Below are 24,738 nucleotides of genomic sequence, written 5' to 3'. Positions count from 1 at the left end.
CTAGGAGTTATCAACTGATGACGATCCTATAACTGCATTAACCAACAAAGAGATAAATCTTCTCTATGGTCTCCAGAAGACATTCTGCCATTTAACAAGATGAAATCAGCGTCTATCACAACGTTTGTACTTCAACATCCAATGTCTTATGTGTGTCCTGATGTCTGTGTATTAGGAGGAGGGAGAGGTCAGTGTGTCCTGATGTCTGTGTATTAGGAGGAGGAGAGAGGTCAGTGTGTCCTGATGTCTATGTATTAGGAGGAGGGAGAGAGGTCAGTGTGTCCTGATGTCTGTGTATTAGGAGGAGGGAGAGGTCAGTGTGTCCTGATGTCTGTGTATTAGGAGGAGGGGAGAGGTCAGTGTGTCCTGATGTCTGTGTATTAGGAGGAGGAGAGAGGTCGGTGTGTCCTGATGTCTGTGTATTAGGAGGAGGGGAGAGGTCAGTGTGTCCTGATGTCTGTGTATTAGGAGGAGGGGAGAGGTCAGTGTGTCCTGATGTCTGTGTATTAGGAGGAGGAGAGAGGTCGGTGTGTCCTGATGTCTGTGTATTAGGAGGAGGGGAGAGGTCAGTGTGTCCTGATGTCTGTGTATTAGGAGGAGGGAGAGAGGTCGGTGTGTCCTGATGTCTGTGTATTAGGAGGGAGAGAGGTCAGTGTGTCCTGATGTCTGTATATTAGGAGGAGGGGAGAGGTCGGTGTGTCCTGATGTCTGTGTATTAGGAGGAGGGGAGAGGTCGGTGTGTCCTGATGTCTGTGTATAAGGATGAGGTGAGGTGTCCTGATGTCTGTGTATTAGGAGGAGGGGAGAGGTCAGTGTGTCCTGATGTCTGTGTATTAGGAGGAGGAGAGAGGTCAATGTGTTCTGATGTCTGTGTATTAGGAGGAGGGGAGAGGTCGGTGTGTCCTGATGTCTGTGTATTAGGAGGAGAGATCAGTGTGTCCTGATGTCTGTGTATTAGGAGGAGGGGAGAGGTCAGTGTGTCCTGATGTCTGTGTATTAGGAGGAGGGAGAGAGGTCAGTGTGTCCTGATGTCTGTGTATTAGGAGGAGGGGAGAGGTCAGTGTGTCCTGATGTCTGTGTATTAGGAGGAGGGGAGAGGTCGGTGTGTCCTGATGTCTGTGTATTAGGAGGAGGGAGAGGTCAGTGTGTCCTGATGTCTGTGTATTAGGAGGAGGGGAGAGGTCAGTGTGTCCTGATGTCTGTGTATTAGGAGGAGGGGAGAGGTCAGTGTGTCCTGATGTCTGTGTATTAGGAGGAGGGGAGAGGTCGGTGTGTGCTGATGTCTGTGTATAAGGATGAGGTGAGGTGTCCTGATGTCTGTGTATTAGGAGGAGGGGAGAGGTCAGTGTGTCCTGATGTCTGTGTATTAGGAGGAGGAGAGAGGTCAATGTGTCCTGATGTCTGTGTATTAGGGGGAGGGGAGGGGAGAGGTCGGTGTGTCCTGATGTCTATGTATTAGGATGAGGTGAGGTGTCCTGATGTCTGTGTATTAGAAGGAGGGAGAGGTCAGAGTATCCTGATGTCTGTGTATTAGGAGGAGGGGAGAGGTCAATGTTTCCAGATGTCTGTATATTAGAAGTTGTTGCTATATACAAGTATAATTAAGCTCAGTAGTAGCCAGCAGGGAGTAATCTGCATACATTACGCGTTATGTACATTCATATAATTATGTAAATGAGCAGTTAAAGGGGCAGTGCCATGTGTACATACACCTATTTGTATGTATGTTAAGCGTTAAATGGGCAGTGTCCTATGTGTATATAGAGGAGATAAGGGAGCTAAGATTAGGTAAGGAGACCACAGTGGGAGGAGAGTCATGTGATACACACTCACATACACAGTCTGCAGAAGTGTGAGCTCGGGGTAATACACAGGAGGAGAGACACTGAGGGTGAGTGTGTCACACAGATTGTGTGCAGATGTGTTTGTGTGGTCAGTGGAACTGCAGCTGTGCACAGGCAGATGGTGCGCTCATGACTCTGATAATGTACATACATGTGTGTGTAAATCAGACATAGATACACACACACATACATATATATACATATATATACACATATACACACACACACAAGTATGTGTAAGGTCAGGAGGACTGTGTGGGAGCTGACAGAGACCGCATTGATGATTCAGCTGCAGAGATCGCTACGATCTGTGTGCGTGTGAGGTTACACAGTACAAGAACTCTCTTTTTTGGATGTGGAAAAACCAGTTTCTTTCTATAGGTCCCCGTTGGGAGTTCTCTGCATCGAGGACGTGCTGAAAACTTTGAAAACTTTGTACCCCGGAGCCAGGAGGGAAAGGTGAGTCTGCTTTGTAATACGGGAGGGGGAGATTGCAAGCTTTTGGGTTCAGCATGCCTGCAGCAAGTGGGGAATAAGGTCACTTTACACAGGGTAGCAAGGAGTAGCTGAACATATCAACCTAAGCATGTATACTATTCGGAATAACGTGGTAACTCTTTGCTAGTTAGTTGTTGGCTTAATTGTATCATTCTAAGAATATTAGTTACAGACATCTATCTCATATCTAGAAATCTGCAGAACATTGCTCTGTCCCATCTACCCCCTGACAGATACATAGTGATATATTCTGCAGATTATTACATTACTGACCTCTATAGAGCTCTGCAGAACATTGCTCTGTCCCATCTACCCACTGACAGATACATAGTGATATATTTTGCAGATTATTACATTACTGACCTCTATAGAGATCTGCAGAACATTACTCTGTTCCATCTACCCCTCACAGATACACAGTGTTATATTCTGCAGATTATTATATTACTGACCTCTCTAGAGATCTGCAGAACATTGCTCTGTTCCATCTACCGTAGATACATAGTGATATAATCTGCAGATTATTACATTACTTAACTCTCTAGAGATCTGCAGAACATTGCTCTGTCCCATTTACCCCCTGACAGATACATAGTGATATATTCTGCAGATTATTAATTACTTACCTCTCTAGAGATCTGCAGAAAATTGCTCTATCCCATTTACCCCCTGACAGATACATAGTGATATATCCTGCAGATTATTACATTACTGAGCACTCTATAGATCTGCAGATCATTGCTCTGTTCCATCTATCCCCTGGCAGATACATAATTATATATTCTGCAGATTATTACATTGCTAACCTCTCTATAGATCTGCAGAACATTGCTTTGTCCCATCTACCCCCTAACCGATACATAGTGATATATCCTGCAGATTATTACATTACTGAGCTCTCTAGAGATCTGCAGAACATTGCTCTGTCCCATCTACCCCCTGACAGATACATAGTGATATATCCTGCAGATTATCACATTGCTGCACTCTACAGAGTTCTGCAGATCATTGCTCCCTTCCAGCTAGCACAACCGATACGTATTAATATATTCTCTGGATCATCTCACACTCCAAGAAACAAATGCTCTCTGTACTTCTAGGACATCTACGGCTATCAGTAAAACTGGCTCCTTCAAATAATTTGAACTTTAATTCCAATCCCAATCATGTTCTGTTTTAAAACACAAAAAATGTTAATTATACAGAATGTGACCTCTAGTTTAACTTTTCCAACAGGGTATAATTGTATAAGAAACAGGAACAATGTAGGAAGACATTGAGGAAATTGAATTTTTTTTTAAATGCATTATATATAAGTATATTTAAATTTTCAATAGTGTGTTACACCGCTCCTACAGTGCTTTATATTATAGCAAATGTGATCACATTCTGATCACAGATTGTTCTTCATCTACACAGAGTGACAGAGATCCCATCTGGATTCTGTTCCCTATTGTTGGATATTTATCTTGTTCATAATAAAGTCCCTGTGCAACATTTGTTGCAGACATTTATATTAGGCCGTGCGTTTATTTAGAGCCCCACAATTTACTTCATACTTGCCAACTTTCTCGGAATGTCCGGAGACTCCCGAAATTCGGGTAGGTCCCCCGGACTCCCGGGAGAGCAGGCAAGTATCCCGCAAACGGCAACTTGCTGTCAAAATGACGCGATTTGCGGTGAATCGCATCATTTTGGCCCCAGAGTGGGAGATTTGTGTTTGTCTATAGGAAAATTATGGTATCTAGATGAGTTCTGTGTGATCTTCCATTCTATCCCCCCCCCCCCCCCATCTCCTCTGTAATCTATTTACAGGGTAAGTATTTAAACAACGCATACAATGCAGCCATTACTGACAAACCCTCACAATGGACCATTTTGTGATCCTATTTGCTGTAAACTGTGTCCGGGGGATGACCCTTACCACTAATTAGGGTGCATAGGACTATTTCTGGATCCATAGAGATTCACTATTTACAAATCAGATTATTTGTGTCCCAAATTTGCAGGGGGATAAAAATTGGGAGAAAATATTTCCCCTCAACCCGGTAACCACGCCCATCGTTTCCCAGAGACCATACCCCCAAATTGCTAAGATCTGCCCCTTTTGGATCCCAGCAATCTTGACAGTCCCAAAAAAATTGGGAATAAAGTGTTTTTAATAATTCACATAAAATGATTAAAATGTCCTTTGTATTACATGTGCACAGATTAACATGTCTAATCTGGTACCCTAATATCTGTAAACTTGTATAAAAATAAGTTGTGTCTATATATTTTTACTTTGCTTCGATCGCTGTTATTTTGGGTTGACTTTTAAGTAACCATTCCTTTGTTTAAGGTACTCTAGGAGAGTACATGTACCACGGCGTGAGGAGACCTCATTAAAATTCGATTTTAAATGAAACAGAAACACTCATATATAAGGGAGTGCCGAAGTTTTTCACATTTGGCCGCTGTAGGGCGGGTTCTGTGGGTGTGGCAATGTCAGGAAAGGCTTCAAAATACGAGATCAGGCAAAGAATTGGCAGTCACCTAAAACTATGCTAGTGTATACATTCCTGTGTGCCAGACACCATTCATTAGTATATTTTCTTGAGGTCACAGCATAGACTGGGGAATTAGGGGGAAGCGCACGCAATTTTCTCTTGAGGTAGGAGGCGGTATTTTTTGTTAGGTAAAGCAACTTCCTTACTTTAATTCACTAAATGCCTGGCGATGGCTGGGCCAAGCCTTTCCTTTTATGAAGCGAGCCCCGCAGACCTTCCACTTTAAAGGGTGGCGTGATTTCCAGCTTCACCAACGATCAGGTCTAATTCTTATAGCGTTCTAATTAAAGCATACTTACCAACTTTTGAAATTAGTTTTCCGGGAGCCTGCCGGGGGAGGTGGGCGTGATGGGGGGGGGGCTTCAAAAGTGCGTCGTTTTGGACCCACCCCCGTGACGTAATGACGCAAATGCGTCATTTTACAGCAGGGGACAGGGCCAAATGCTGCGATTCCTGGTGAATCGCAGCGTTTTGGATATAATTCTGCCCACTTCACTAGGAAGTGGGCAGATCCGGGAGATTGCCACACTCTCCCTGGAGTCCGTGAGACTCTCGCAAAATGCGGGAGTCTCCCGGACATTCCGGGAGAGTTGGCAAGTATGAATTAAAGCAGTGCAGCACTGATAAATCACTAATAATTAACTCTTTTTTTAAATTTTTTTTAAATTGGGTTAACTTCCCTAAAGTTGCCGTTTATCAGACACTGCACATATAATCTGTAATGAGACTTGCCCTGAACCAATCAGATTAAAGCTATCATTATCCAGAATGCACTAGCTAGAATCTGATAGGTTGCTACGGGCAACACCTCCACTTTTACTTTTTAGAAAGTTTGATAGTCTATTAATGAAAAGGGATTTGAAAGGAATGCGCTACCGTGCCTTTAATGGGCTCAGCGTGGGCTCAGGGGGATTAGAGAATGAGAAATGTTTATCCAAAATCCCCATTAGCACTAGTCCCAGGAGCCCGGAGAAGGGAAGAGGGGGAGAGGAGAGACAGCTGTTCCCTCTAAACTGAGCCCTCTGGAATATGAATTGTATGAATGGAACTAACTGTTACAGAAACACCAATTGTGCAGGGTCGCACTGCACAGTAGATTCTAAATGCAGCCCTTTACATCGGGGTCATCAGTGACTAAAGTGGTTGTTTTATTTTCAGGGCACACAGATTGAAGATAACAGCGATAGCTCAGTCAGAGTTGTCCCTTGTCAGCTGGTTGTTATCCACGGGCGGAGCGTCCCCACGTTCACTACAGCTCCGCCTTCTGTAATACTGATAAACAATAATTAGCAGCTAGTCCTTGAGCAATCTGTGACCCCTACCAGCATAACTCCCAGCCACATAAAAAGCAGGGCACCTAGGTATATTGGGATTGCTGGAACTTGTAGTTCCACCGCAGCAGGCAGGTTAGATAGTATGACGGAGCACATGTTGTGTCTCTCTCCTGATCACATACCTGTGTATTACACCGGCACTGCAGGGTAAACGGCAGCTCAGACGTACAAGTTGCAGCGCGTTGTACACTATAGATGTACATGGAATGTATGTGGATGACATTGTCTCCACGTATATTTGCTTTTTCTCAGGTAGCCTGGGAAGGTCTGTTTATTAATGTGTGCTCTGAGCACAGATACTGAACCACAGTTTCCATATTAGAGTAGCACAGAGGAAGGTGATATTACTCTCTGATATCTCTGTGTGGACAACCAGTACAGATAAATCATTTCCCAGACTTCCTTGCCATTCACGTCAGGGGATGAGATTAGTCCTGTACAACACAACCTACTCACAGACATTTTCTTCTGTACTGCTACCTGTGTACGTGACCTTTTTCAGCACTCTGGGTTATGGATATTAAAATGGGATTAACCACCACCATTGAAGCCTATAATAAATAGCCTGTTTATTTACATTTCCAAAGAAAATTGCCCTAATGACGACACCTAGGTTACACTGCCAAAAATATCTGGAATTATGCTGGATATGACCATCGTCCTGGAATCATGGAACACTAAGGGGTATATTTACTAAACTGCGGAGATGTTGCCTATAGCAACCAATCAGATTCTAGCTGTCATTTTGTAGAATGTACTAGAGAAATGATAACTAGAATCTGATTGGTTGCTATAGGCAACATCTCCACTTTTTTAAACCCACAGTTTAGTAAATATACCCCTAGGGACTGATTTAGTGATAAGAGCAAACTGGGTGTAACATTTGCCCCGGGAAAGGGTGTGTGTAAAGGAATCACTGACAGTGGATTAGGACCACTACTCTCCGATAGAACACAAGGACGCACAAGGTTCCGTACAGAGAACGTTGCCGTTCTGTCCGCACAAATGATTTGTTATCTGGGAATTTAAATAGATTGTTGTGTCCTAAAAATAAAGTGCGCTATTCCCCTATAAGGTAATGCAGTTCGGAGTGTATGTGCAGAAGCCATATACAAGTTATTTTCTTTGTCCTCTCCCCCGTCCCTCTAATAAGAAACATATGGGATTGGTCGTACTGTGGAATTATTCATCGTTATAATCTCTCCGTCAATTCACTAGAGTATTCCCCATGTATGTTCCCCCTGTTTACAGCGGCTGTCTGTAAGGTTCTGTGTTCTATGGGAAAGTCAAACTCATGACTCCAGCAGCAATGCTAACCACTGTGCCGCCCTGGGTAAAGGTCTGCTGAAGGCGCTCCCTGGGCTGCTGTGCACTGTGACCTCGTGACACCTGACCTTTCCTATACCTCATCGCCAGAGGCTGCCACAACGTTTTGTTGTGAAAAACATCTCTAGTCATTTACGGAAAATAATGGAAACCACAGCGAGCTGCACCTGACAGAACGGACCGCGTGAGAACACATATGACTGTGTGGCATATATAATAAGAATTTTTAAGGCAAGAGGTGCCCAAGTCTGCAGATCTTCAAAATTGCTGGTTATCTCTAGGGATTTGCTGCTGTATGTCCCCCTGCTATAGTGCCAACCACCCCGGCTGGTTTGCCTAGTGCTGGTTGCTTGAAAACCACGCAAATTTTTCCCCGATTTTCACGCAACCAGCAGTAGGCTGGAAGCACTAGGGTTAATAGTGCTCGGATAGGAGCACCCCACACATTTTTTTCTAAAGATTTATAATTTTTTAAACTTTTGACATCTGTGGCTGTATAACAGTGATGTGTTTACTAATCTCGCAGCTAGGATGCAGGGGTTGTATTTAGTAATTTTTACATAAAATTCTGGAGTTTGCTTATTCGCAGCTTCATACATTTGAGACTTGTATAGCCAGAGTGACAAACAGTCGGGACTTTGATCTCCATCAATTTTTGAAATAGCGCTTTTGACAAAAACACATCTCTGGTGATTTTACATCAAACCTCAGCTTCATACATCAGCGAGTTTCAGCTCTCCCGAGAATATCTCAGGATTTTCAAAATCGTACCTTGATACATTTACCCCTAAGAGTGTAGCACTAAACTGAATGGAGAGCGCTTCAGCGGTTATAGAGCTGCACGCAGCATTCCTGGTCAGGACGCCAGTGTCACATCTGAAGCGCTACCATTACGGTTTCCAATTTTGGAGCGTTGAGGCTGCATTTTATAATAATCCTTCAAATTGTCAGGTGTCTTAGGGGGGGTATTCAATTGTTAGCGAGACCGCTAAAATACTTGCGCTCCAAAAATATTACCGTTAATACGGTAATATCTCGCTGAATTTCAGCTCGCAGCTCCCTGAGAAATCCAGCGAGTAAATTACCGTATTAAAGGTATTTACGGGCAATATTACCGTATTAACGGTAATATTTTTGGAGCGCGAGTATTTTAGCGGTCTCGCTAACAATTGAATACCCCCCTTAATGTCACCATATAGTGAAAAGACTGTAATATATATATATATATATATATACTTATACAAACACGCACACGGCCTCTGAAACCTGCCACAAGCAGTGGGTGTGAGGGGTCTGAGCTCTATAGAAATATGTACTGTATATAGTGTGTGATAGAGGTATGATTGGTATGTGAGCTATGTCCTCCTGTATGTACATAGAAACCCTCCCACGCCTCCGATGTATATGTTATAGATGAGTTATGGATAAAAGTAGTATGTTGTAGTCACACATGATAAAGGTGGTATGTTGTAGTCACACACATGGATAAAGGTGGTATGTTGTAGTCACACACATGGATAAAGGTGGTATGTTGTAGTCACACACATGATAAAGGTGGTATGTTGTAGTCACACACATGGATAACGGTGGTATGTTGTAGTCACACACATGATAAAGGTGATATGTTGTAGTCACACACATGGATAACGGTGGTATGTTGTAGTCACACACATGATAAAGGTGGTATGTTGTAGTCACACACATGATAAAGGTGGTATGTTGTAGTCACACACAAGGATAACGGTGGTATGTTGTAGTCACACACATGGATAAAGGTGATATGTTGTAGTCACACACATGGATAAAGGTGGTATGTTGTAGTCACACACATGATAAAGGTGGTATGTTGTAGTCACACACATGGATAAAGGTGGTATGTTGTAGTCACACACATGATAAAGGTGATATGTTGTAGTCACACACATGGATAACGGTGGTATGTTGTAGTCACACACATGATAAAGGTGGTATGTTGTAGTCACACACATGATAAAGGTGGTATGTTGTAGTCACACACATGGATAAGGGTGGTATGTTGTAGTCACACACATGGATAAAGGTGGTATGTTGTAGTCACACACATGATAAAGGTGGTATGTTGTAGTCACACACATGGATAAAGGTGATATGTTGTAGTCACACACATGGATAAAGGTGGTATGTTGTAGTCACACACATGATAAAGGTGGTATGTTGTAGTCACACACATGGATAAAGGTGGTATGTTGTAGTCACACACATGATAAAGGTGGTATGTTGTAGTCACACACATGGATAACGGTGGTATGTTGTAGTCACACACATGGATAAAGGTGGTATGTTGTAGTCACACACATGATAAAGGTGATATGTTGTAGTCACACACATGGATAACGGTGGTATGTTGTAGTCACACACATGATAAAGGTGGTATGTTGTAGTCACACACATGATAAAGGTGGTATGTTGTAGTCACACACATGGATAAGGGTGGTATGTTGTAGTCACACACATGGATAAAGGTGGTATGTTGTAGTCACACACATGGATAAAGGTGGTATGTTGTAGTCACACACATGATAAAGGTGGTATGTTGTAGTCACACACATGGATAAAGGTGGTATGTTGTAGTCACACACATGGATAAAGGTGGTATGTTGTAGTCACACACATGATAAAGGTGGTATGTTGTAGTCACACACATGGATAAAGGTGGTATGTTGTAGTCACACACATGGATAAAGGTGGTATGTTGTAGTCACACACATGATAAAGGTGGTATGCTGTAGTCACACACATGGATAAAGGTGGTATGTTGTAGTCACACACATGGATAAAGGTGGTATGTTGTAGTCACACACATGGATAAAGGTGGTATGTTGTAGTCACACACACACACGGATAAAGGTGGTATGTTGTAGTCACACACATGGATAAGGGTGGTATGTTGTAGTCACACACATGGATAAAGGTGGTATGTTGTAGTCACACACACACACACGGATAAAGGTGGTATGTTGTAGTCACACACATGATAAAGGTGGTATGTTGAAGTCACACACATGGATAAAGGTGGTATGTTGTAGTCACACACATGGATAAAGGTGGTATGTTGTAGTCACACACATGGATATGGGTGGTATGTTGAAGTCACACACATGAATAAAGGTGGTATGTTGTAGTCACACACATGATAAAGGTGGTATGTTGAAGTCACACACATGGATAAAGGTGGTATGTTGTAGTCACACACATGGATAAAGGTGGTATGTTGTAGTCACACACATGGATATGGGTGGTATGTTGTAGTCACACACATGGATATGGGTGGTATGTTGTAGTCACACATGATAAAGGTGGTATGTTGTAGTCACACACATGGATAAAGGTGGTATGTTGTAGTCACACATGATAAAGGTGGTATGTTGTAGTCACACACATGGATAAAAGTGGTATGTTGTAGTCACACATGATAACGGTGGTATGTTGTAGTCACACATGATAAAGGTGGTATGTTGTAGTCACATGATAAAGGTGGTATGTTGTGGTCACACATGACAAAGGTGGTATGTTGTAGTCACACATGATAAAGGTGGTATGTTGTAGTCACACACATGGATAAAGGTGGTATGTTGTAGTCACACACATGATAAAGGTGGTATGTTGTAGTAACACACATGGATAAAGGTGGTATGTTGTAGTCACACACATGAATAAGGATGGTATGTTGTAGTCACACACATGGATAAGGGTGGTATGTTGTAGTCACACACATGGATAAGGGTGGTATGTTGTAGTCACACACATGGATAAGGGTGGTATGTTGTAGTCACACACATGGATAAAGGTGGTATGTTGTAGTCACACACATGGATAAAGGTGGTATGTTGTAGTCACACACATGATAAAGGTGGTATGTTGTAGTCACACACATGGATAAAGGTGGTATGTTGTAGTCACACACATGGATAAAGGTGGTATGTTGTAGTCACACACATGGATAAGGGTGGTATGTTGTAGTCACACACATGGATAAGGGTGGTATGTTGTAGTCACACATGGATAAGGGTGGTATGTTGTAGTCACACACATGGATAAAGGTGGTATGTTGTAGTCACACACATGGATAAAGGTGGTATGTTGTAGTCACACACATGGATAAAGGTGGTATGTTGTAGTCACACACATGGATAAAGGTGGTATGTTGTAGTCACACACATGGATAAAGGTGGTATGCTGTAGTCACACACATGGATAAGGGTGGTATGTTGTAGTCACACACGTGGATAAAGGTGGTATGTTGTAGTCACACACATGGATAAAGGTGGTATGTTGTAGTCACACACATGGATAAAGGTGGTTTGTTGTAGTCACACACATGGATAAAGGTGGTTTGTTGTAGTCACACACATGGATAAAGGTGGTATGTTGTAGTCACACATGGATAAGGGTGGTATGTTGTAGTCACACACATGGATAAAGGTGGTATGTTGTAGTCACACACATGGATAAGGGTGGTATGTTGTAGTCACACATGGATAAGGGTGGTATGTTGTAGTCACACACATGGATAAAGGTGGTATGTTGTAGTCACACACATGGATAAAGGTGGTATGTTGTAGTCACACACATGGATAAAGGTGGTATGCTGTAGTCACACACATGGATAAGGGTGGTATGTTGTAGTCACACACATGGATAAAGGTGGTATGTTGTAGTCACACATGGATAAAGGTGGTATGTTGTAGTCACACACATGGATAAAGGTGGTATGTTGTAGTCACACACATGGATAAAGGTGGTATGTTGTAGTCACACACATGATAAAGGTGGTATGTTGTAGTCACACACATGGATAAAGGTGGTATGTTGTAGTCACACACATGGATAAAGGTGGTATGTTGTAGTCACACACATGGATAAGGGTGGTATGTTGTAGTCACACACATGGATAAAGGTGGTATGTTGTAGTCACACACATGGATAAAGGTGGTATGTTGTAGTCACACACATGGATAAAGGTGGTATGTTATAGTCACACATGGATAAGGGTGGTATGTTGTAGTCACACATGGATAAGGGTGGTATGTTGTAGTCACACATGGATAAGGGTGGTATGTTGTAGTCACACATGGATAAAGGTGGTATGTTGTAGTCACACACATGGATAAAGGTGGTATGTTGTAGTCACACACATGGATAAGGGTGGTATGTTGTAGTCACACACATGGATAAAGGTGGTATGTTGTAGTCACACACATGGATAAAGGTGGTATGTTGTAGTCACACACATGGATAAAGGTGGTATGTTGTAGTCACACATGGATAAGGGTGGTATGTTGTAGTCACACATGGATAAAGGTGGTATGTTGTAGTCACACACATGGATAAAGGTGGTATGTTGTAGTCACACACATGGATAAGGGTGGTATGTTGTAGTCACACACATGGATAAAGGTGGTATGTTGTAGTCACACACATGGATAAAGGTGGTATGTTGTAGTCACACACATGGATAAAGGTGGTATGTTGAAGTCACACACATGGATAAAGGTGGTATGTTGTAGTCACACACATGGATGAAGGTGGTATGTTGTAGTCACACACATGGATAAAGGTGGTATGTTGTAGTCACACACATGGATAAGGGTGGTATGTTGTAGTCACACACATGGATAAAAGTGGTATGTTGTAGTCACACATGATAAAGGTGGTATGTTGTAGTCACACATGATAAAGGTGGTATGTTGTAGTCACACATGATAAAGGTGGTATGTTGTAGTCACACACATGGATGAAGGTGGTATGTTGTAGTCACACATGATAAGGGTGGTATGTTGTAGTCACACACATGGATAAAGATGGCATGTTGTAGTCACACACATGGATAAAGTGAGAGTTTAATCCTCAGTGACCCCTTTTCTCTCATGTTCCTCCTAGCCAAGATGGGGGTGAAATATCTGCTGTGCTTTCCCTGGTACGGAAGGAGGAAAGAACGGAAGAGAAGCAAAAATCAGGAAGGTAAGTGCCTACAGGGAGGGTGTCACTGTAAAGAGGGACAGGGGGGGAAGATAGTGCCCTACACTAGGAGTCCACACTGAGAAGAGTGACTGTATAGAGCATGGATGAAGGGGTCCACAGGTAACAGTGTCATTGAATATTGTGTGCCGTGTACAGTAAGTATTGTGGATTGGATAGAGCGCGGGGGAAAGTCAGGGAACGCAGGGAGCAGTGTGATTGGATAGTGCACGGAGGGGGGAGTTAGGGAGCGCAGGCAGCAGTGTGATTGGATAGTAAATGCAGTAGGTTAGGGAGCGCAGGCAGCAGTGTGATTGGATATTTTACACTAGATAAGTAAAAGCGAGTTGTATATAATGTAAAACGCTTATGCTGAAACAGTGGAAGGTACATGGAATAAACACTATAGGTAAGAAGAGTGTAGACTGAGGGGGTGATTTGGTTCTGTTGTGAGTCTCAACCTCCTCACCATGAAGGCTACAAGTAACCCTAACCTTGTCTCTCCCTTCCAGAGACCCCTGCGACCTCCCCTTCTCAGGAGAAGCCCAGACTATGCTCCACCAATTCATCAAGCAGCGATTCGGAGACCCAGTCCAACCGCGCCTACTTCAGTGGGAAAGCCAGAGTGTCCTTCCGCCATGAGATGGACTCCACCATGAATGCCAACGACTCCACCTTCTGACCAGAAGCAGAACTGCAGCTACCATGTCCTCTGTTCTGTAACCCCGATAACTAGGACTGCGCATGAGCGGCCATCGAGGAACGAGTATAATGTGTTGACAATCAATAGGGACATTAATGGTGGAGGCTGACTCTCTAGTGAAGAGGACACAGACATGTAATGACTACATGAAACACTGATAAAGGAACATGGACTCATGCCGTTTGATAACATTCTGCAGTATACAGACGTAGCCGATATAACACTCACTTTATAACACGGCTTGAGGCCTCGCCTTACCCGATCACCCCACTGACTATTCTTACAATACCACACCCCGATGGGCATCAATCCACTGGCAATGTCCCATCTCATTACTGAAAGGAGCTTCCTAGTGGTGTCTAGTAATATATAGACAGTCTGCAGGCAGAGAACTAGCAATATCTGTCATATGGTACGAAATCCATTTCATACTTCATAGGTAAGTTACCATATCCTAATAGGAGCAACATTGCTGACATTGGATGTAGCCTGTTACCTACCTCACTGCAAGCTATGAGCAGATTATTGGAGCAATGATCTACTTTCCATTAAAGTGTCCAGTCTGCCTTGCAGATCTTCCCTTGCAGTGGTCCGACATATAATACCTCTGTCTGCTATCAGAACCCTGTTTGTATGTTCTCCCCGTGTTTGCGTGGGTTTCCTCCGGGTGCTCCGGTTTCCTCCCACACTCCAAAAACATACTAATAGGTTAATTGGCTGCTAATAAATTGACCATAGTGTCTCTCTGTCTGTGTGTGTGTTTTAGGGAATTTAGACTGTAAGCTCCAATGGGGCAGGGACTGATGTGAACGAGTTCTCTGTACAGCGCTGCGGAATTAGTGGTGCTATATAAATAGCTGCTGATGATGATGAAACCTCTACCGTCCCCTTTAAAAGCAACTGGTGGGTTGACAGTGACATCCACTGGCAAGAGTGGGTATTGCAGCATTTGACATAACACAAGATGTCAGGAATCAGGACTGGTTAGGATCCGAAAATCCAGCGCTGTCTTATCTTACGCTTATATAGAGAGAAACATTATGTATAAGTGCAATATTTAGGTATTAATGTGGGATTTATTGGATTCTGTGAATTTAGTATTTTTAGAGAAATTCAGTTTTGCCTGAATACCAATGAGACAAAACTAGTGTTCTATTCAATAAAATGATTTGTAAAAAGCTATTCTTAGACCTCTTTATTTCACATGATTGCTGAATAACCATGGTAAGTCTATAGATCTGTCGTTATTACTTATCGCTCATTATTTGTATTGTGATTATCCTGGCAGACATTATGTCAGGATTGTGGGGGGGAGAACAAGGGCACCTCACCACCACAAGTAGCGCAGCGATCGCTGGGCATGGGACAGCTTCCGACATGGGACAGGCAGCTCCCTCTCAGGGGCAATAACCATGACAAGGTTGTACAAGAACGATGGATGTAATAAACACACGTCACTGGATCAGAACCAGCCTTTATTCTGCGTCATATCATCCTAGTAACAAAACATAAGAGGAGAACATATACAGGGAAACATGGGCATGATCACGATACAGGGAACTGAGGTAGCTGGTTCCCGAGAATCACCTGTCGCTCCACCCCTGACTCTGTGATGGCGGCAAGACGTATAACACCCCCGCTGGATCCATCCCGCTCCATAGCCAGAGCGAGAGCTGTAAGAGGAGAGAGACAAACATTATACATATATCTAATTATCACACTGTATTATGTGTCACCCAGCAGGGGGAGGGACAGACTCATAGCTCCCTTCTGTCTGTGTCACCCCGCAGGAGGAGGGGGAAAGGGGCACATAGCTTGCAGTCAGTGTATGGAGGTGTTACTGTATCTGTGTAACATGATCTCACCATTAGCTGTGAATTTCAGACACTCTTCCTTTGTCATTCCTGATTTGTATGTGGAGTCTACGAAGCCGTATATATAGGAACTTCCGGATCCTCCTATAGAGAACGGCTGGTGAACCATCATCCCTCCCATGGGCACGGTGTACACCTGCATGAGAACACAAACATATGTAGTACGGGGACAGATCATGTGTCCTAGAGACGTAACACAGGAGACTGATATCTCACCTGGCCCCCCTTCCTTTCATCCCATCCAGCTACAATGATCCCGGCCATCAGATCCTCCCGATACTTGTAGCACATCTCCTTGAAGAGGCTGGCGGCTGTGTGTACGAGGGGCAGGGTGCCCAGCTCAATGCTAGAGGAGACATGACAACAGCGTCACCAAACCGGCGCACACAGACCTTTACGCTGCATGACAATGTCTTTTTCATATGAATGCAGAACAGCAACAAATCACACAAGCAACAAAGAACAGCATAGTAACGCTGTCAAAATACGGGACACGTTCTTACCTGTGGAAGCCCAGCTGGTAAGTGACGGCATCAGCGATGGCCTGGGTGTCCGCGGCGCTGCCGGAGCGACAGCAGAATATCCGATCATGTACTGGAGTCAGCTTGTCGGTTACTCTGTTGGCGATGTACGCACTGCAGGAAGGAGAGATGCATGTCTTTCAGTGCTGCCCACTATCTCAGCTGGCATTATACAATCATGACGTCCTCTCTTACAGAGGAAGCAGTGCAGAAATCACACGCAACGTCTTTTTACACCGCGGAATGTTTTTAACTGCATTTGTGTTTTTTTTTGTGTGACATTTGTGCTGCATGTTGCGCTGTTTGTAGAAACGTTATACTAATGTGAACCATGTGACGAGATATCAGACACATGTAAGTCCATCATCTTGTTTTGTAAACCTCATCGAGGATAGAGCTGTACGTACCCAGTGGTCGTCCTAGAATCAGCACCAAGAACCACACCGCCGTCAAACTCTACAGCCATGATCGTGGTCTGCGAAGAGAGCAAAATAAGTGGATAGTTAAGAGCCCATCGCTGAGGCTTTTCCTTGATGTACCACAGAAGACACTAAACTACAATTCAGTTAATTCATACTTAAAGGGCTAGTCCACCTTATTTATTGGATTGTACATGGCATTCTGCAACTTGTTTCTTTGTTGGCTTTCTCCTATAGTTCTCAGCCATGTAGCAATATCAGGAGTTGGAATCGTTTGGTGTTAGTAAAAGTTGCAAGTAGGCACATGCAAACCAAAAAGGAGAGGTTATCTGAAAATGGAACACTTGTTTCCCCCTAAACAATAAGGGGAGATTTCAATTCCCCCTAGATTAGTGCTGCGATAACTCTATTACAGTAAAATCAACCCGGCTTTCTACTTGAGGCTCAGGAAACTGCGAGCAAAAAGCCGGCGTTGAAATTACTGTAATAATGGTATTTAAGTGCACTATTACCATAATGGTTATAGTTCGCAGGTTACTGTAAAAAGTAGGACGGCCAATTGAATTCCCCTGCCCCCCGAATCTGAATAAGCTGTTTTATAGTGCCTAATGTTGTACCAAGATCTCACATAGAAAACCTGTTTAGATTTCCAACCATTCCATAGAGACCCCTCCACTGACACCAGTCTCTCCAGCCTGACACTGTGCAGATGTGACTCTCACCAAATCGCTAGGATGGGGGATACAATAAATAAAGTGGTCATTACAGCAAAGTGGATAGTTCCTTAGACTGATATCACTGACCGTTTCATGCAAGAAAACAAGCAAATAATGTGTATATGAAGCAGTTAGTTTAGATCATTAAAATGCATTCACAAAAAGATAACTCTAGCCCAAAGAGCTCATCATCTAATAAACACAGAGCGGTTTATATATGCTTTTCTTCTTCCCACCTTGCGAGGTCCATTGTTAAAAAAGTCTACAATGGATAGAACCGATTAGAAGATGACGCCACACAGTCACTATCAGATGACATCATATGGAAGTCTTTAGAATTAGACAGGAGCTCCCTCCTAATACTGCCAAGCAATTCCTGATTCTCAGGTGTACACAAATGACAGCAAATACACACTTACGATAGCTAAAATTACAAGATGGGAGATCTTGCGGTGTATTTTGCATAGGAAATGATGGACTGGATTATGTTTGTTACTACATAACCTCATAGCTACTTGTATACACCTATAAGCCCTATAAAGGCAGTATGTGTATGCTGCATGATACAGATATTACTGTTTATCAGTGTATGCCATATACACACAATTATAAAGGCAATGTGTGTCCTGTTCTACAGATTATGTAATAAATATATATATATATACATACACATTATTATTACATACAGCAGCGACCTCAGGTGTAAACTTAGGGAACCTGATACTCTCCACGGATTGTGGAACTACATGTCCCAGCATACCCTGTCATAGTGATCCTCTCTAAACTATGTCATGCGGAGACTTACAGCTCCACAACATCCAGGCAGCCTTTACCCAGTGTCATTGTACATGATGTATACTGAGTACCCGGTGTAACAGCCCAGTACAATGCTGCCAGGGATTTGCTGTATCACCGGCCTAGCTGCCAGGCTTTCCCCGGGCCTCGCGTACTTCACCGACCCGCTCCCCCAGCGGCCTCCGCCGGTACTCACCCCAGTGGTGACCTCGCGGCTCATCCAGTCCATCTCAGCGGGCTCCCCGCCGGTCAGAGGGGCTGCCCCGGGAAACAGCATCTTCATCGCCGCCATGATTCTAATGGTCTGCCGGAGGAGGGGGAGTCAGAGACAAAACACCGCGGTACCGTGGGTGTGGTAAGATGGCGGAGAAAGCCCAGCACTGAGCGACATAGTCGTGGGGTGTACTAAGATGGCGGAGAAATCCCAGCAGAGAGCGACATAGTCATAGGGTGTACTAAGAAGGCGGAGACATCCCAGCAGTGAGCGACATTGTCATGGGGTGTACTAAGATGGCGGGCTGTGCAAAGAGGGTACGTGAATGTTGGTGGTGGGGATGAGTCTGGTGTAGCACGATGGCGGGACCACAAGTAATAGTAGAGGAATGGGTGTACTAAGATGGCCGTATCCTAATGTGTAAATTGGATACAGGGCAATTAGTGTAATCTGCGCTATATCAGATCCTTGTAGTTTCTGATTCTCTCACTTGCTTTCCAGTTACATTAACATCAAATAACTTATTCATGCTAACGTTTTTTAAACACCAAATCATTTGTATTTTGCAGATATGTAATTAGCAGGGAAAATCAGAATATTATCACACTTAAATGGCTAATTTAGGTTGGCATATAGATATGACCCACATCAATTATGTAAAGTGCCGGCCTTGCTGGTTCTATGGGGCTAGGCGCAATTCATACATTGAACGCTGCCTATTTTTCTACCAAAATTCTTTTTTTGGGGGGCCTGATCTATGTAAAATAAATTTGTATGTAAAACACGACCTCCATTGGCTCCTACACTGCTGAATTTTACCCGATTAGTAAGTATTATTGTAATATTATTGCATATTTTAGAGTTTTGCAGTGTATTGCAAGCCGAATTTTATAATATTGTGCATTAGAGATACATTTTTGTTCCTATAAATGCTAAGAGGATTGCATCTATCTGTATATAAAATAGTGGTAGATACTCTACATTATCAGAAATATTTACTCAGCTACTACTAAATGCTATAATATCCTCCTACAAGAAGTTATAGAGGTTTGGGGGCCATATCTAGAGTCATAGTAAGTGACGGTGGGGTGTATCTAGGGATGAAAGACCCACCCCCCTTTATCTCAGCTAACGGACGCATAAGAGGGAGATATAACCTCATAGGTTGTCACTTCATAATTCTCAGATACTAATATTCAGCGGTCACTTGTTATTTCACTTGTTCTGATCTCTATCATGTTTCTGCCCTCCTGTTTCTGTACTAAGTCCCTCTCTTCCTGGCCAGCCTGGTAAAATGCTGCATAGTTGCCTATTGATGTGGATTACCCGGGAGACTACTGAGGTTGGGGGAGACCTCCTGGACTATTTGGATACTATTCACAGCGAAGATAAATGTTCCTGGACTATAACAAGTCTGTGTGAACTTTCTTATATATCTTGCCCAGAGAAGGGGCACTATCATGCAGCAGGGTCATGGCGCAATCATCAGGACCCATCCGGCAGGCTGTATGGTTCAAACTGCGCCATCATTGCTTTATAAGATTAAAGGTGGTATCTGGGAGGGTGGTCTACTTGTTGTTAGATGAGGAAAGAAGGAGAAGATTGATAGGGTGCACTGGATTCCAGTGCACCCTATCAATCTTCTGCTTCTTTCCTCATCTAATAATATGTATATTATAGCAATGGGTTGCACCCCTTTTTGGCATTAACTAAGAGGTACTTATCCTTTAATACTACCATATAGGGTTGGTGCTCTTCACTAGTGCGACAAGAACCAATCTTTGTCTTTTTTTTTTCTTAGGGTGGTCTACTTGCCCTGAATGTTCCTGGAGAGCAGGCAAGTTGGAATTCGGATGCTATATTTCTATCTTTGTTTGCCTACTGGCATTTGGAATATTTGGTGTTTATTTTTGCCAGCTAAGACTTTGAGCCCTTCGGAGGGTACAAGAAGTCTGGCTTTGGATGTGAAAATGGACAAGCGGCCATAGATTAATTTTCACCACTCAAGATGGTTTTCCTAAAGGGGGAATGTTAGGTTTGTGGGTCATATTTATCAAAGGGCAAAAAGCTGCAATACTTCTTCTGCCATCCTGAGAAGAAAATCAGTGAAAAATTACATTATTGTTGCGATTAAAAACGATTAGACTGATCTCTGCATTTTGATAATTAGTGGCCTGTGTTTTAAGCAAAACCACTGTAAAATCAAGACCGTCTATGTGCATTGTCCAACCCTTTAAGTTCATGTAAATATCTTGTTCCATAACACGAAATCTCATTATAGCCTAAGCTGTATTCTGCGGGGGATACCACAACCCTCCTCTTCTCCTCCTATCAGAAGGTCCTCCTCTGCTCCTCCCATCAGAAGGCCCTCCCCTGCTCCTCCTATCAGAAGGTCCTCCCCTGCTCCTCCTATCTGAAGGTCCTCCGCTGCTCCTCCTATCAGAAGGTCCTCCCCTGTCCTATCGGAAGGTCCTCCCCTTCTCCTTCTACCAGAAGGCCCTCACCTGCTCCTCCTACCAGAAGGCCCTCACCTGCTACTCCTACCAGAAGGTCCTCCCCTGCTCCTCATATCACAGGGTGCTCCCCTGCTCCTCCTATCAGAAGGTCCTCCCCTGCTCCTCCTATCAGAAGGTCCTCCCCTGCTCCTCCTACCAGAAGGTCCTCCCCTGCTCCCCCTATCAGAAGGTCCTCCCCTGCTCCTCCTATCGGAAGGTCTTCCCCTTCTCCTCGCATCAGAAGGCCCTCCCCTGCTCCTCCTATCAGAAGGTCCTCCCCTGTCCTATCGGAAGGTCCTCCCCTTCTCCTTCTATCAGAAGGCCCTCACCTGCTCCTCCTACCAGAAGGCCCTCACCTGCTCCTCAAATCACAGGGTGCTCCCCTGCTCCTCCTATCAGAAGGTCCTCCCCTGCTCCTCCTATCAGAAGGTCCTCCCCTGCTCCTCCTACCAGAAGGTCCTCCCCTGCTCCTCCTACCAGAAGGTCCTCCACTGCTCCTCCTACCAGAAGGTCCTCCCCTACTCCTCCCATCAGAAGACCCTCCCCTGCTCCTATCAGAAGGTTCTGCCCTGCTCCTCCTATCAGATGGTCTTCCCCTGCTCCTCCTATTGGAAGATCTTCCCCTTCTCCCATCAGAAGGCCCTCCCCTGCTCCTCCTATCAGAAGGGCATCCCCTGCTCCTCCTATCAGAAGGTCCTCCCCTGCCCCTCCTATCAGAAGGGCCTCCCCTGCTCCTCCTATCAGAAGGTCCTCCCCTGCTCCTCCTATCAGAAGGTCCTCCCCTGCTTCTCCTATCAGAAGGTCCTCCCCTGCTCCTCCTATCAGAAGGGCCTCCCCTGCTCCTCCTATCAGAAGGTCCTCCCCTGCCCCTCCTATCAGAAGGGCCTCCCCTGCTCCTCCTATCAGTAGGTCCTCCCCTGCCCCTCCTATCAGAAGGGCCTCCCCTGCTCTCCTATCAGAAGGTCCTCCCCTGCTCCTCCTAACAGACAGTCCTCTCCTGCTTCTCCTATCAGAAAGTAACAAATTTTGCAGCCTGTACAATTCCCCGTCTTGAACCACAAGTCCAAGCGCTTCCTGTAAAACTTATACATCATATAATAAGTCAGACCAAGGTGTAGTAGAATATTAATACAAGTGGGGGTAGGGACCGCCATTCATAATGCTTCCATATTTACTAAATAGATATCCAGAACACCCAGTGATATGACACTGGCTCAGTTCATTCCAAACAACTCTTATTTCCTTTTAAAAACCAGTGTAGAAATGATTCTTCCTAATTCTATTTTATCTATGTAACACCCCCCTAGTGGTGTTCTAGTAAAACCTTTACCTCAGTGAATACAGGAGGGGTCACCTAGAGGGTAAGCTAGAAGTTTATAAAAAGTTACATAAACTGTTTACCATGGTGATAACCCAGCCTAGCCTGGGACAGACAGGGGGAGACACAGGAGAGGAGAGTTGTAGCTGGGGACCTGGGGTGGAAGCTCCTAGGCTCCCCAAGCATTGCCTGGCTGTCTGAGTGTGGTGACTGAGCCAGGGCAAGGAATGTGTGCCCTGGATGAGGAGGAGAACTCCATGTCACTATAGAGAACCCAAGATAGAGGGGGACACTTCGCATGGAAGAGACCCTGGAGTGAGGGCTGCTACAAGAGGCATGGTAGCTGTAGTGTCAGATCCTGAGGCTGAGAGTACACAGAGTGACGTGTCAGAGCACAGGAGACATCATCCCCGCAGAGGAGGGATGAGCTGCAGTTGAGAGGTACACAGAGTGTGTCAGAGCTGCATGGAGGAGAAGCTGCCTGCCTATTAGCATCCATGCGAGTGCCCTTGCAGAGGAGGGTGATCTGCAGTGAGTATGGAGTGTAAGAGACCTATGATTTATGTTATTTAACATCTGGATAACATTAAGAACTGTGCAGGAGGAGTAATAAGATATTTGCAACCATATTCGTATTGCTCATTAAGAACTGTGCTGGAGAGAGTAAGGAGATGTATATATTTTTCTTTATTGCTGCAACCATTATGATTATCGTGCTGGAGGAAGAGGAGTGTAAATAAAAGTTCAGTTTGTTATAGAGATGGTCTGGCGCCCAAATTATTGTGACTTCTATTACACTGCACCAAAGTGACATCCCCTGTTTCCCACTAACTACAAAGAAACACCTGCATGTGCAGGGACCCCCTGATCATTTACACCCATGCCCATCAGCTAGCCAGGGCTTGAGAAGGAGGTGCACTGTGTACCCTTTGCACCTCATACTACACACAGTGACAGGGGGTTACATCTACATGCATAAGAAATCTGGGCACTAGGAGAATTGCAGTTCCACGGTACAGAATTTCAGTACCAAAAAGCAGGACTGTCCTTGGAAACTTGGGGATAGGCAGTGTACTGATAGACGGACCAGACAAGCACGATAGATGGTCCCTGATAAGATAAATGTCAGGATTCCTGGTGTTAGACGTCACACCCTTTAGTCTCTGGAAAGAGAACAGTTTAACGAAACTGGAAAGAGGTTAGTAGAAAGTCAGAAGAGTGACAGGGCCAGTGTCAGCGCTAGCATTAGGGGACCCCAGGTACCAGTGGTTAGGTGGCACCTAAAACACAGATTAAGTGACATAATATCACTCAGGTGATTTTAATGCCCCCGAGGCAGCCCCCAAACATAGTGCAGCCGCCGACATAAAGGAGAAGCAGCCAGGAGCGTCTTACATGTGAAACTGCTGCTTCTCCGTGTCAGTGTTACGCTGAGAGTTTGGCGCTTGCATATAACGTCACAGCCGAGCATCGCACTCGCAGTTTGAGGAGCCGAGGATGTCACTCCCACCTTCTGCCTGCCAAGGTAAGAAACAGAAAAGGTGAAGGTGCCACTTCTTAGAAGACCACTGCTGCTGATGGGGGAGGGGCGCTACCTAGGGTGCTCTGAGGGTTTGCATCAGGCCTGCTTCTGTCTGTGTCACCCTGCAGGGGGAGGGACAGACTCATAGCTCCCTTCTGTCTGTGTCACCCTGTAGGAGGAGGGACAGACTCATATCTCTCTTCTGTCTGTGCCACCCTGCAGGGGGAGGGCAGACTCATAGCTCCCTTCTGTGTGTGTCACTGTGTCACCCTGCTGGTGGAGGGGCAGTCTCATAGCTCCCTTCTGTCTGTGTCACCCTGCAGGGGGAGGGCAGACTCATAGCTCCCTTCTGTCTGTGTCACCCTGCTGGAGGAGGGGCAGTCTCATAGCTCCCTTCTGTCTGTGTCACCCTGCAGGGGGAGGGACAGACTCATAGCTCCCTTTTGTCTGTGTCACCCTGCAGGGGGAGGGACAGACTCATAGCTCCCTTCTGTATGTGTCACTGTGTCACCCTGCAGGGGGAGGGACAGACTCATAGCTCCCTTCTGTATGTGTCACTGTGTCACCCTGCAGGGGGAGGGACAGTCTCATAGCTCCCTTCTGTCTGTGTCAC

At 44.6% G+C, this 24,738-nt stretch overlaps 2 protein-coding genes and 1 long non-coding RNA gene across 3 annotated transcripts; 2 read left to right on the top strand and 1 right to left on the bottom strand.

Annotated features, from left to right (window-relative positions):
- Nucleotides 1–180: 180 nt before the first annotated feature.
- On the top strand, nt 181–1,371 carry LOC142149692 (uncharacterized). Its single transcript, XR_012690872.1, has 3 exons — nt 181–229; nt 273–767; nt 1,011–1,371. It is a non-coding gene; the product is annotated as an uncharacterized LOC142149692 (long non-coding RNA).
- Nucleotides 1,372–1,800: 429 nt separating this feature from the next.
- On the top strand, nt 1,801–15,411 carry C4H17orf114 (chromosome 4 C17orf114 homolog). The gene is made up of 4 exons (XM_075205003.1): nt 1,801–1,891; nt 2,226–2,303; nt 13,471–13,551; nt 14,061–15,411. Exons 3-4 carry the CDS (start codon nt 13,476–13,478, stop codon nt 14,228–14,230), a joined length of 246 nt encoding a protein of 81 aa, XP_075061104.1. The 5' UTR covers nt 1,801–1,891; nt 2,226–2,303; nt 13,471–13,475; the 3' UTR covers nt 14,231–15,411.
- A 298-nt stretch (nt 15,412–15,709) lies between these two features.
- PSMB6 (proteasome 20S subunit beta 6) lies at nt 15,710–18,915 on the bottom strand. Its single transcript, XM_075206377.1, has 6 exons — nt 18,773–18,915; nt 17,054–17,121; nt 16,629–16,760; nt 16,342–16,471; nt 16,117–16,261; nt 15,710–15,924 (listed from the first exon to the last, which is right to left on the bottom strand). Exons 1-6 carry the CDS (start codon nt 18,866–18,868, stop codon nt 15,797–15,799), a joined length of 699 nt encoding a protein of 232 aa, XP_075062478.1. The 5' UTR covers nt 18,869–18,915; the 3' UTR covers nt 15,710–15,796.
- Between the last annotated feature and the right edge of the window lie 5,823 nt (nt 18,916–24,738).

Source organism: Mixophyes fleayi, chromosome 4, assembly GCF_038048845.1.
Source record: "Mixophyes fleayi isolate aMixFle1 chromosome 4, aMixFle1.hap1, whole genome shotgun sequence".
NCBI lineage: Eukaryota > Metazoa > Chordata > Amphibia > Anura > Limnodynastidae > Mixophyes > Mixophyes fleayi.
Note: the sequence above shows the minus strand (reverse complement) of the source record. Positions and strands in the feature narration are given on the sequence as shown.